Consider the following 12,069-nt stretch of genomic DNA (forward strand, 5'->3'; position numbering starts at 1 on the left):
CAGCAAGAGCGATATAATTTTGCGTTGTAAAAAGATCCAGAGGCAAGACAGAAGCCAGGGAGACCACTTAGGACGCACCGATGGTGGCCCGGACTTAGGGTAACTGTGGTTATTGTCCTGCGCGAAAGGGAAGGTGCTATTCTGTGACAGAACGACGATGACGGCAGAGCAGTTAAGAGGATAGGCAGAAAAATCACGGCTTTCAGGGCGTCCTGCTGCGAACAGCCGGAACGAGAGCAGGGCAAGTTTCTGAAATAAAAAGAACTAAAAATCTTCAGACGGTGTATAAGGTACAGGAGAGGGCAAGAGAACTGAACTCCGGTCCTACCCTTCTATGGTACCAGCAAAGGCAGAGTGATCGGGACCAAGCTGGGACTCCACCCTGGCTCTGGACAGTGCGAGACAGACCGACCTGCGGAGAGTCTAACCTTCAGAATCAAGCTCGGGCTGCTTAGCCCGTTACTCACGGCCGGCGGAGCCGACCTCCCTATGCTAATTAGCCCCGGCTCCGGAAGTACCGCCCACCGACGCTCACTTCCGCTATCGCAGCCGTCCGCTTATCTCGCGAGAACTAGAAGTGCCTATGAGACGTGGGCTAAGCGGAAGTCGGTCCTCTTTTTCGTGGCGCCTCGGAGGCGGTAGGCTGCTTCAGGATGAAGGTAGGAAGTGGTGGAGGCTTCTGAAACGGGCTGGGGGAAGGCGGGTCGAGCCCCGGAACGCCGCATTGTCACAGTGCTAGCACTCCAGAGTCCTAGCTCTAGGTGGAGAAGGGTCTGAGGCGGGAGGAAGCTTGCCGCTCTCGGGGCCAGGGGTCCGTGGGAGAGCGGATGGCGAGCGATTGCAGCTGGAGCCGCGCCGGGCGGGGAGCGCCATGGTGGCGTCCTCACGCCCAGCGCGGCCGCTGCGGCCCTGCTGCCCCCTTGGCGGCCCGCGGGTCGGGCCCTCTGCTCTGACAGGCTGAAAGGCTGCGGAGGGCCCTTCGTCCCCGGGGTCATTCCGCGAGGCTTGAGGAAACATGAGACCGATTTTTAGTGCGGTGCTTGCGCCTTATTATGCGTACACATGCTTCAGCTAACCAAACCGACATGTCAAGGTATCTGCTCCTCGTCTGGGGGTTACATAAGAGGCTTTCTGGTGGTCCTGCGGTTTTCTAAAGCTCTTCTCCCCCCCCCCCCCCCCCCCCCCCCCTTAATTCTTAGCTGAACATCTCTTTCCCAGCTACTGGCTGCCAGAAACTCATTGAAGTGGACGATGAACGCAAGCTTCGTACCTTTTATGAGAAGCGTATGGCCACAGAAGTCGCTGCTGATGCTCTGGGTGAAGAATGGAAGGTTGGTTACTGAATTAAATTGTTTTTAGCTGTTGAAGAAATAGCGCTATTGGTAATTAGTGTATGTAGCCGAGTAGGAACTACTCCGGGTTCTGCCTTACGACCTTGCTTGGGTTACTTCTGCATGTCTGTCTAGAGCTGTCACCTTGCAGGGTTCTGTGTCCGTCAAAGGGTAAAGTAAAGTTCTTTAAGGGGCGCCTGGGTGGCTCAGTCGTTGAGCGTCTGCCTTCGGCTCAGGTCGTGATCCCAGGGTCCTGGGATCGAGTCCCACATCGGGCTCCCTGCTCCGCGGGAAGCCTGCTTCTCCCTCTCCCACTCTCCCTGTGTTTCTCTCTGTCAAATAAGTAAAATCTTAAAAAAGTTCTTTAAAAAGTGCTAACAAGGGTTGTTTCTGTTTGGTAGCTCGTTTGTACTTCGGTTTCTTAACAGTCTCTCCCTCGCTGGAACTGTTACATCTAGTAAAACATAGGTTAGAAATAGGACTTGAAAGGAATTTTCTAACCTTGGCAAATTGGAAGATGTACACAAAACTTAGTAACCAGAGAAAACTGTAACTTTCAAATTGTTTTAGCACACTTCTAGGATTTAAGGGCCATAATCCTTTATTTTACAACGTGTCGTATTCTGCAGGGTTATGTGGTCCGAATCAGTGGTGGCAATGACAAACAGGGCTTCCCCATGAAGCAGGGTGTCTTGACCCATGGTCGTGTCCGCCTGCTGCTGAGTAAGGGGCATTCCTGCTATAGACCAAGGAGGACTGGAGAGAGAAAGCGCAAATCTGTTCGGGGTTGCATTGTGGATGCCAATCTCAGTGTTCTCAACTTGGTCATTGTAAAAAAAGGTGAGGTTTACTTGTGTTCTTGAGTTCAGTTTCTCTTTACATGGATTTAAAAGCTGATTACCCAATGCTTTTTCATTTTCACTTGCAGTATCCACAGTTTGACCATTGGACTCGTTTACCAATGCATAAAGTAATTACGGTTCTTGTTTGTAAAAAAGTTGTGGAATTAAAAGGTCTGATCATTTTCCTCTTTTAGGGGAGAAGGATATTCCTGGACTCACTGATACTACTGTGCCTCGTCGCCTGGGGCCCAAAAGAGCCAGCAGAATCCGCAAACTTTTCAATCTCTCTAAAGAAGATGATGTCCGCCAGTATGTTGTGAGAAAGCCCCTAAACAAAGAAGGTAGGGGAGATTATGCAATTTAGGGTTTGCTTAATTTTATGTGTAGCATCTTGTGCACATATTAGAAAGTCCACCTGTTATGTATTTAGCAGGAGTTTAAGTATTTTAGGAAAATACTGGGAAGAGGGTCAAGATCGGCACTTGTTACTAATCCTTGTTGTATCTGATGCTTCTCTAGAGTATTACAATTTTACTTGAAATTTTCCCTGAGCTACTCATGTATGCTTATCTGAAGTTACCTTAGCAGACCTAAGGTTCATTACTTTGGGTTAGGAGTTGGGAAAATGATAGAAAATTCTGGGACTGTGGTTGAATGTGCTGACTTCCCACCCACTTTTGCTTTCTTTACATATTAGAGGTTCTGTTTGTTTACAGACGAAGTAATGCTTTCATCAGCTGAAGTTGCTGTTAAGTCCTGGCCCTCATTTTCTTAATCTGAGATGTGGATAGCAGTACTGGGAGTTGTGGACATTAGGACAAAAATACTTAATTCAGAATCCTAGGAACAGATGTTTGGGGTTTTGGAGCTTTAGTATTTTGAGATGGTATATAGTAGATAACGTGGTTTGTTAGGGAACATGACCCATCACCGGTGAGGCAGCAGTGTTCTGTGACATGACTATTTCTTAGTAAAGTGTATGAGTATTTCTTTCCATTATGTGGCGTAAAGAGCATGTCCGTTCAAGTGGGTTTTCCTGACAAATGTGAAAAAAACTGGTTGGGTTTTGGTGCTGGGTACTTAAAAACCTAAAACCTACACCTGGCATATGGCGAGTGCTCATGGGTCACTCCAAATACCTGAACCACCTGTGTGCGAGGTACTATTTTAAGTGTTGGTGATAATAGTATAAAAGGACAAGTTATTCTCCTGTGGTTTACGCTTAAAAAAGAAATAGGGGCGCCTGGGTGGCTCAGTCGGTTAAGTGTCTGCCTTCTGCTCAGGTCCTGGGATCGAGCCCCACATCAGGCTCCTTGCTTTGCAGGGAGTGCGCTTCTCCCTCTCCTCCCTGCTTGTACTCTGTCCTCCTCTCTCAAATAAAATCTTTTTTAAAAAAAGAAAGAAATGGCAGATACATGGCAGTTGGCTAATAAACACCACTGGCAATACCAGTGTAGTAAGTGTTGTAGTTAACAGGTGTTTATAGCATGGTTCTTTTATCTTTATAATTAAGGTGTTTGACTTTTAGCAAAACCTGAACAATTACTTAGTTCTAGAATATTTGCCTGAGCTATTTGTTACTCTCACCAGGTGTCTACAAACTCAAATGATTACATCTAAAGAGACATCTGCTCCAAAGCAGATCTATAATCCATAGGATTTGGGACTTAGAGCACACGGGCTAAGTGAAGATACTCTATGAACACTGTGCTGCACATTTTAACGTTAATGGTTTTGTTCCCCAGATAGGCAGGATCTGCCTTGGCAAATACCAGATGCAAGCATAAATGGGATTTCAGAGTATGGTTAGGGTAGTGGTGCAGATAGAGCTTAGTTTTCATAGATGAGTTTACACAGGCACAGATAATACAGTTTTAAACTAATGCTCCTGTGTCTTAGAGTACAAAATATGTAATACCCTACAAAGACCATGTAATTGTGGAAGGGAAATCAAAGTTGAGTAGAAAAAAGCTGGGGGTATGACTCCCCCCCCCCCCCCCCAGCAGAGTAGCCTAAATTTACATACGGTCTTGAAGTTGACATCCAAATTAGTGGTGTAGTTTAATGAGCCGTTTGAGGATTAAACGTGCTAATCAGGAAAACACTGGCACCTAGTAGACAAAGTTAATCTCTTCACTTTTCAGAAGGACTTACCAGTTTCTATTTTGAGAATATTTAGCCCATCTTGGCTTTTTGTTGACAGGGTAGGAAGTCTATTAGATTTGACTTAAAAGGCCTCATACAGGTTAAGTTTTCCTACAGTAGTCCTGTTAGTAATGTTTTTAAAATGTAGATCCTAATGAACACGGGTATTCTTGAGAAGTGTTTGAATCATCATCTGAATTTTCAGGTAAAAAACCTAGAACCAAAGCGCCTAAGATTCAGCGTCTTGTTACCCCACGTGTCCTCCAGCACAAACGGCGGCGTATTGCTTTGAAGAAGCAGCGCACTAAGAAAAATAAGGAAGAGGCTGCAGAATATGCTAAACTTTTGGCCAAGAGAATGAAGGTAAGTCAAGAAGACTGGGGGTGGGAAATCAGGCCTGACTTTGGATTTTTAAGCCAGACAATCTATAACTGCTTTTTTGTTTTGTTTAGGAGGCCAAAGAAAAACGCCAGGAACAGATTGCCAAGAGACGGAGGCTGTCCTCTCTGAGAGCTTCTACCTCTAAGTCTGAGTCCAGTCAAAAATGAGATTTTCTATGAGTGACAAATAAATAAGATCAGACATCAAATCCCCTTTATTGACTTTTCATTGATGACAAAACAGATAAATGGAGAGAAAACAGATAAGGGAATATCGTATATAGCAATATGATGGTGTATAAAGTGTTCTAGGGATACTTGAAAGTGATACCTTCAAGGTGAGAGGCTGAGACCATACTGTAACAGTGGGACAGATGGCCAATACGGGATTTCTTTTTGAGATGGGTGAATGGCTCAGGAAAGGATTCTGTGCATAAGGTACCTATTGCTTTTTCAGCAAGGCATGGAACAATTTGGGGGAAATAAAAGGACTAGGACTATTTTTTCGTACACTTTATTTTGAGGAATACAGTTTTAAACATCCATACACAATATATGAAAAGTGCCCTTAAGATGGACATTTGTCACATGTAAAAAAGATACCTTGTTAAAAGCATAGTTAACAGATAACATCTTAAAACCGTTCACAAAGCTTTCAAAACCAGTGCAAATTTTATTAACAAAAGCTTTTCAACTCTAGTGAATTGTTACTCGTGCATTTTATGGTTTCACACTGTGCCTTTAAGAAACACTTGGATTGATGAAGGATGCACAAAGAGAAAATACACTGTTTTCTAATGTAGCCTGTCTAGTTTCTATAGTAACTGCAGTTAGAACTAACCTTTACAGACTAGAAGGCTCTTAAAAAGGCACATTAGGCTTTAAGGGTGAAGAACTGGAGTTCCTTATTTGCTGGAGTGTATGTTTTAACCACAGGTGAGTAAAATTTTCAGCTGCTTTAACATACAGAGACTGAAGCTGTGCTTGCACTTAAAGGTTTGCTTATCAATCACGTGCGGATCTGACCAAAATGTAGATTGTGATTCAGAAGATTTGCGGCCCCAGAATCTACATTACTAGTAATTTTCCAGGTAATGTCAATAATGCCAGTCCCTGGACTAGACTAGCTGAGAAGATTCTTAGACAAAAGGGAGATCCATGTTACTCTTAATACATGGTATTAAAAAGTTACAGAACGTGAAAAACTAATTGGCAATTGGTGTTATATAAATTAAGATTGAACTAAAAAAGCATAAATGGAAAATTTTTAAGTGATAACGCAAAATAAAAAGGAATAAACACTGCAGTCATAAGGGGTAACTTAAAGGCCAGAAGGCAAGTCTGGTATATAGGCCAGAGTTACTGTACTAACCAGTACCTGGTTGATTTTAACACAAAATGAGCACCACCACCATGCTTGCTTGTATCAAGGAGTGCAGTCACTAAAGTGGACAGATAATGGCTGAGCTAGGCTGTTCTAGCTTGTTAATTCTGGCAGATTTAAGATGGAGAACTACTTTTCAAAAGGGGGAATGCTGGAGAGTATTTCAATAGTAAGAATGTTTAATCCTGCATTACTAGTTTGTACTAAGAATGAAGTTAGGAGCAACAATTGACTCTCCCACAATTAAAGGATTCATTTATGCTTTTATTATGCTTGCATAGTTACAACAGTCTTAACCACATAGGTTGCTATAATCTACAAAATGCAGCCAAAATCAAATCAGACTATCAAATCCAAAACTAGTATAAGGTAATGCTAAATATCTGGACTAATTTGAAAGATTGCAGAAGTTCTCAGGCTTTTAAGTTTCATACATTGCTACGAGTCACTCCAGACCTTTCTAAACGTATGGATAATGACTGCATTTCTGGCCTTACAGTTTTGTTCGCAGTAAATTTTTAGTGGTCCCCTTTCTGTGGTAGGTGCTAGAAAAGGCCTTTATGTACTTTAAACACAAAACAGCCCCTATTTCTAAATGAAAGCAGGCTAAGGTTTCCAATGTATAATGGCTGAGTTACTTAGAATGTTATAAAAAGTTACTAGAAAATGTCTATTTTAGTACAGTATAGCCAAATCTTAAATGTGTAAGGAGATCTTCGTTACACTTACTAACAGGAAGTGCTCTGGTAAGTAATTTAGTTCAAGTTAAGACTACCGAGAAGTGGAAAAACAATATGGGAACTCTAAAATAGAATTGTACACATTTCAGGAGCCTTAAAGATGTGACAGAGACAAGCACAGCAAACTTAAGAATTTTGCATTTTATTCATCCTCAAGCTTTTATGCACGGTAATTGCAAACTTTGTTGGGGAAATAAGTGTTAAGTACCAAGTATTGAGCTGCAAAAATATATACTCTGAGATAGTGCAAATGATCCATTTTTAAGGTAATGAGAGTTGTACATAATTTCTGACAAGTTCTTTCACTCTAATTTCATAATAAATTGAAATGAAATCTGCATAGGTTAGATTAGCCCTGAAATGTTGAAAGACTGGTACAGTAACAATTTTTAAAAGATTACACCAGGTGGGAGATTTGGGCTGTTAACTGTACCACCTGGAAATATTTTTATCAACTGATTTAGTCATCTGCATAATTACTGTAAAAGCACACATAACCATTGGTTTTTTAAACCTTGGAGAGAGTTAAGGCAAACTTAACTGTTCATAAGGGCTGTTTTTAATGAAAGGCATGATAAATGGCAGGCAGGTGAGGTCATGATTTTCTTGAACCTACTGGCAAGAAGCTCAAGAAGCTTTTAACATTTTAAGACTCAATTGATCCATCCCAAAAAACTATTTACAAATGCACAAATAATAAGCATACAAATTAAATATATAAGAATAAAATTTCTGTATGCAGTGCAAGTTTATCCCACAGGTTTTTAAAAGTGACCAATAGCAACAGTTTATGTACCTGAACAATTTCAGGTACAAAAAAATCAACATGAGCATTTTAAGCATGTTCCAATTTTGTAAATTATGAGGGTGATTTAATTTCATTTAAACTATATGATTGGCTCATTTATTTCCAATCTTAAAGCTGTTGCAAATTAACACGGTATTTGGGAAGAGGATGAAAGTATCTTGGATATTCAAGATAAAATCCACTAAGGAAGAGAATACATAATATGGATGAAGAAATACAGGCAAGGCTGTCATCAGACTTTAAGGTAATTTTGATTAATGACTACAGCTGAGTTTGGTTGTAGTCATTTAATAGTTGCAGACCCCTTTCAGAAAATTGTATTGCAACACGCAGTCTAAGAATTTTAATAAATATCATATGGCTGTACATACAAATACCTACACAGCCACACATATATACACACATACACAAATAGTTGCCCTTATAATTGAGATTTCATTTGTTTTGGGGTTAGGCAAGTTTACATTAAACTGCTATTCCCCAAGACCAACAACTTCAAATATAAACAAAATGCCAAGAATGAATATAGTTTTGCATTATCAAACTACATATAATGAGAAATCCAAAAACCGTTCTCAAGCAGAGGCAGATGAACCACTCAGAAGTTGCAAACCTTCAGATATTAACCCTGGGGCATTTTTATGACATTTTTACGTTGTGAGATGATTCCATATGAATTACATGTCATTACATACTGCCCCAAGAGTTAACTTCATTTCCCTTTCATCAATTGTTAGCATTTGGAACAAACCTTCAGTGTTTGCCAAGTGAATCTATTCCCTCAAGCTTTGTCAAAAATCTAGTGAACATCTTACTTAAATGAGAGGCGCTCCAAAACACTTCCTGCACCATTCCATACTGATACTTGGTGGAGCATCAATCTTCTGCAACTTTTCAAGAATCTCTGAAGATAGATTATTGTATGCAAGTCCATATTCATTGTCAAAAGCCTCTGAAAGACATTTTCAAAAATGCAGTTACAATTTGTTAAAAAGTCATAGGCTGAAAAATGGTAATTTCATATATATCGATAAACTATTTAAAAGTAGAAATCCTTGGAAAGGTAAGGGCAGCATGCCAATTACAACTTTGTAAATTACTTCAGAAAATGAAAGAACCTCCTTTAGTAATACTTAAGTAACCAACTTACCAATATCAATATTCTCTCTTCCAAGAGATACTAATGATAAGAAGAGGATTTCTCGGTATAAACTCCTATAAAACAAATGTTTTTAAAGTTAATGGGCACAGAGCATAAAAATACACACATGAAGGTTTTGTAAAATGGTGAAAAATGATTACATTTTATAGTTAACAGTAATGTATCCACGTCCGTGTCGTGGTTTTGATCTAACACTACAGTTAGAAGTCACCTTTAGGGGAAGTTGGGTGAAAAGTACGGTGAATTCTGTGCTACTCTTTGCAACTTACTTTGGATTTCTATTTCAAATGAAAAAGTTATGGACATAAGACTAAACACTAAAAACCACTTTAAATGGCTTATTTTAACTTTATAACATTTTAACAATATAAATACAGTTGACCTTGGACAACATGGGATTGAATTTCATGGGTCCACCTGTGTGTTGGTTTTTTTTCCCCAATACAGCGAGTACTGTAAAGGTATTTTCTCTAGTAACTTTATTGTAAGAATCTGTTATACAACATACAAAATGTGTTAGCTATTTGTTATTGTTAGGACTTCTGGTCAACAGCTATTAAGTTTCAGGGTAGTCAAAAATTATACACAGATTATCAGTTGCATGGGGGGGGTCATTCAAGGGTCAACTATAATAGGTAACTGTTTTAACTCTACTTTGCAATTAAAATTTGCAAAAGCAGAGTCTCCTCTCAGATTAATTTTTAAGTAAGTTAGGGGTCTAAAACCCTTGGACACTGAAAAGTGGTGTGGTCTCTTTACTATTTAATCCAATGATAAAGGATAAACTATATTTGGTTTGTGAACATAAAAGTTTCACAAACTAAACCTTAAAAATGAGCTTCATAGCTCAGTTAAAAATGAAGGGAAAGCTAAAGAAATGAACTGATTTCCAAGTACTTAACATAGAAAAAAAATTAGAGAGTAATGCTAATTCTGATAATGCTTCATATGTAGCTTTGTTTAGAAGCTTCAGAAGTCGTTAACATATCATCTCTCATTTTCCTTCCTTGCTTTATTTAAACTACAGATGCTTGAAACTAGCTGCTCTTTAGACTGAAGGTCATCTGTATCTCAACTGTTGAGATTACAAAAGGATCCATTCATTTTCATCATCAGTTCACGCTCTACCACTTCTGAGGTTATCTTCAAAGATGCCATGACCAAAGAAACTTGTAGAGGATCTGGAAACTGTTAGTATTTGGTAGCATTTATTATGCCACCTTTTCTGAAGTCTCCCCTGCAAAATTCACTTATATTGAGACTGGGATGAGTACTGATCTAAGCCTGTTAGCGGACAATAGTAAGAGGATCAGGAAAGCTCCATATCCTTTGTAATTTACTGTTTCCATTGCTTTCCTAAATTGTTTCTATTCCTAAACAGGTTTTTTTTAATGTCCCACAAGAAAATAAAAGATAAGACGTGCAGGTATGACAGGGCCTGAACAAGCAGTACATATGTATAACGTCACCACTAACAAATTCATAGAGATTTCCGGTGAATAGCAGTAATGTTTCCCAAAGACTCTACATTTTAGACATGAATGAATGACTTCCTAAAATTTATTCCTCCACACACAACTTTTGTAATGTTTGCTCAAGTATGAACATTTACAACTAGAGATATTTTAAAAATAATACTTAAACATGAAATTATCTTGAGTGGCATGAAGCAAAAACTGGATTCTTACCTTTGTCTTTTCATGTCTGGCTTTATTAGCTGTGAAAGTAGATTGATGGGTTTAAGAACATCATTATGTTGAATACTCTGCCTGATGGTTTCTACTAAAGTGCTTGTGGCTTCTTGTTCCTCTGATAGGAGAGACAATTTCTTTTCAGAATCTAATAATAAGAACACAAGAATACTCTAATTATTAAAAAAAAAAAAAAGTTTTTTCCCCAGAGTTGTAGCATTTTTAGTCTTTTATTCAACATTGCCTCCCCCTTACCAGTAAAATTATGTGTCAATGTGACCAGCTAAAAAATATTTTTCCTGCTTTCTTTGGATAGTAAAGTCCTGTCCCTTTGCCTTTTCCCTGAACACAGGGGTTCCTTCTTTAGGCTGGGATGTGATAGCTTGTACTCTAGCAGCAATCTTGTTACCACCATGAAGCAACTGATGGAAAAGTGAGACACAACACCAGGAGCCTGGGTCGCTGATGACAGGAGGTGCCTCCCAGTCCTGGAGTGTCTATTTCATAACTTATTTATGTGAAAAAATAATCTTTACCTGTTTTAGCTTCTGTTATTTGCTATTAAATATAGCAGAGTATAATCCTAATTGATACAAGGGTAATTCCAGAATTAAGAAATATTTATATAGATTTCATAAATTACTAAAGTGCTTGAGTCTATATTGGGATTTAATCATGCTAACTTTAAAAATACACAAAATCGGAGCGCCTGGGTGGCTCAGTCAGTTAAGCATCCAACTCTTGGTTGGGCAGAGTCCTCATAAATGGGTTAGTACCTGTTAAAAAAAGGAGGGGGGGATGGGTTACCAGAGTTCCCTCATCCCTTCTGCTATATGAAAGGATATAATGAGAAGTCTGCAACCTGGAAGAGGGCCCCGAACTGCCATGCTGGCACCATGATCTTGGACTTCCAGCCTGCAGAACTGTGAGAAATACATTTCTGTTATTAATAAGCTACCCAGTCTGTGGTATTTTGTTATAGCAGCCAGAATGGACTAAAACAGATCCTTTGCCCATTTTTTAAATGGGTTGTCTTATTGCTGAGTCGTAAGAGTTCTTTATACATTTTGAGTATAAATCTTTTTTAAGTTTTATCATTTGCACTTATCTTTCCCCCCTTCTATGCGTTAACATGTTTTTTTTTTTTTGATGGTTTATTTTTCAGCACAGAAGTTTTTATTTTGATTAAGTCCAATTTATGTACTTTTTCTTTTCTCACTTGTGCTTTTGGTGGTGGTGTATCTAAGAAGGTCTGTCCTATACAAGGTCAGGAATGTTTACTATGTTTTCTTCTAAGAGTTCTTCTGCTTTTACATTTAGATCTATGATCCATTTTGAGTTCATTTTTATGTATAATATGAGGAGGTGCTCCAACTTCGGGGGTTTTTTGTTTTTTTGCATGATGCTCCAGTTGTCCCAGCACCATTTATTAAAAACACTATTCTTTATCCACTGAATGGTCTTGGCACTCTTGTTGAAAGACAAATGACTATACATATGAGAGTTTATTTCTGGAAACTCAGCTCTATTCTATTGACATAGATAGATAGATAGATAGATAGATAGATAGATAGATAGATAGATAG

The 12,069-nt window shown here is 39.3% G+C and overlaps 2 protein-coding genes across 5 annotated transcripts in view; one reads left to right on the forward strand and one right to left on the reverse strand.

Annotated features, from left to right (window-relative positions):
* The first annotated feature begins 570 nt into the window (after positions 1 to 570).
* On the forward strand, positions 571 to 4,907 carry RPS6 (ribosomal protein S6). The gene is made up of 6 exons (XM_034987928.1): positions 571 to 659; positions 1,200 to 1,331; positions 1,961 to 2,171; positions 2,368 to 2,514; positions 4,524 to 4,681; positions 4,771 to 4,907. The coding sequence occupies exons 1-6, from the start codon at positions 654 to 656 to the stop codon at positions 4,864 to 4,866; spliced, it is 750 nt and encodes a 249-aa protein (XP_034843819.1). The 5' UTR covers positions 571 to 653; the 3' UTR covers positions 4,867 to 4,907.
* Positions 4,908 to 5,196: 289 nt separating this feature from the next.
* The window catches only part of DENND4C (DENN domain containing 4C), a 142,545-nt gene continuing 135,672 nt past the window's right edge, over positions 5,197 to 12,069 (reverse strand). For 2 of the 4 annotated variants that reach the window (XM_034987926.1, XM_034987927.1), the window contains 3 exons: positions 10,481 to 10,631; positions 8,781 to 8,845; positions 8,446 to 8,582 (listed from right to left, as the gene is read on the reverse strand). In XM_034987926.1, coding sequence (XP_034843817.1) covers positions 8,446 to 8,582; positions 8,781 to 8,845; positions 10,481 to 10,631 — 353 coding nt within the window. Of the gene's footprint in view, positions 8,583 to 8,780; positions 8,846 to 10,480; positions 10,632 to 12,069 lie in introns of those variants that run through there. The other 2 variants (XM_034987925.1, XR_004676184.1) reach the window with 2 other exon arrangements.

This window comes from Mirounga leonina, unplaced genomic scaffold, assembly GCF_011800145.1.
Source record: "Mirounga leonina isolate KUSES-001 unplaced genomic scaffold, KU_Mleo_1.0 Mir_447, whole genome shotgun sequence".
In the NCBI taxonomy this organism is placed as follows: domain Eukaryota; kingdom Metazoa; phylum Chordata; class Mammalia; order Carnivora; family Phocidae; genus Mirounga; species Mirounga leonina.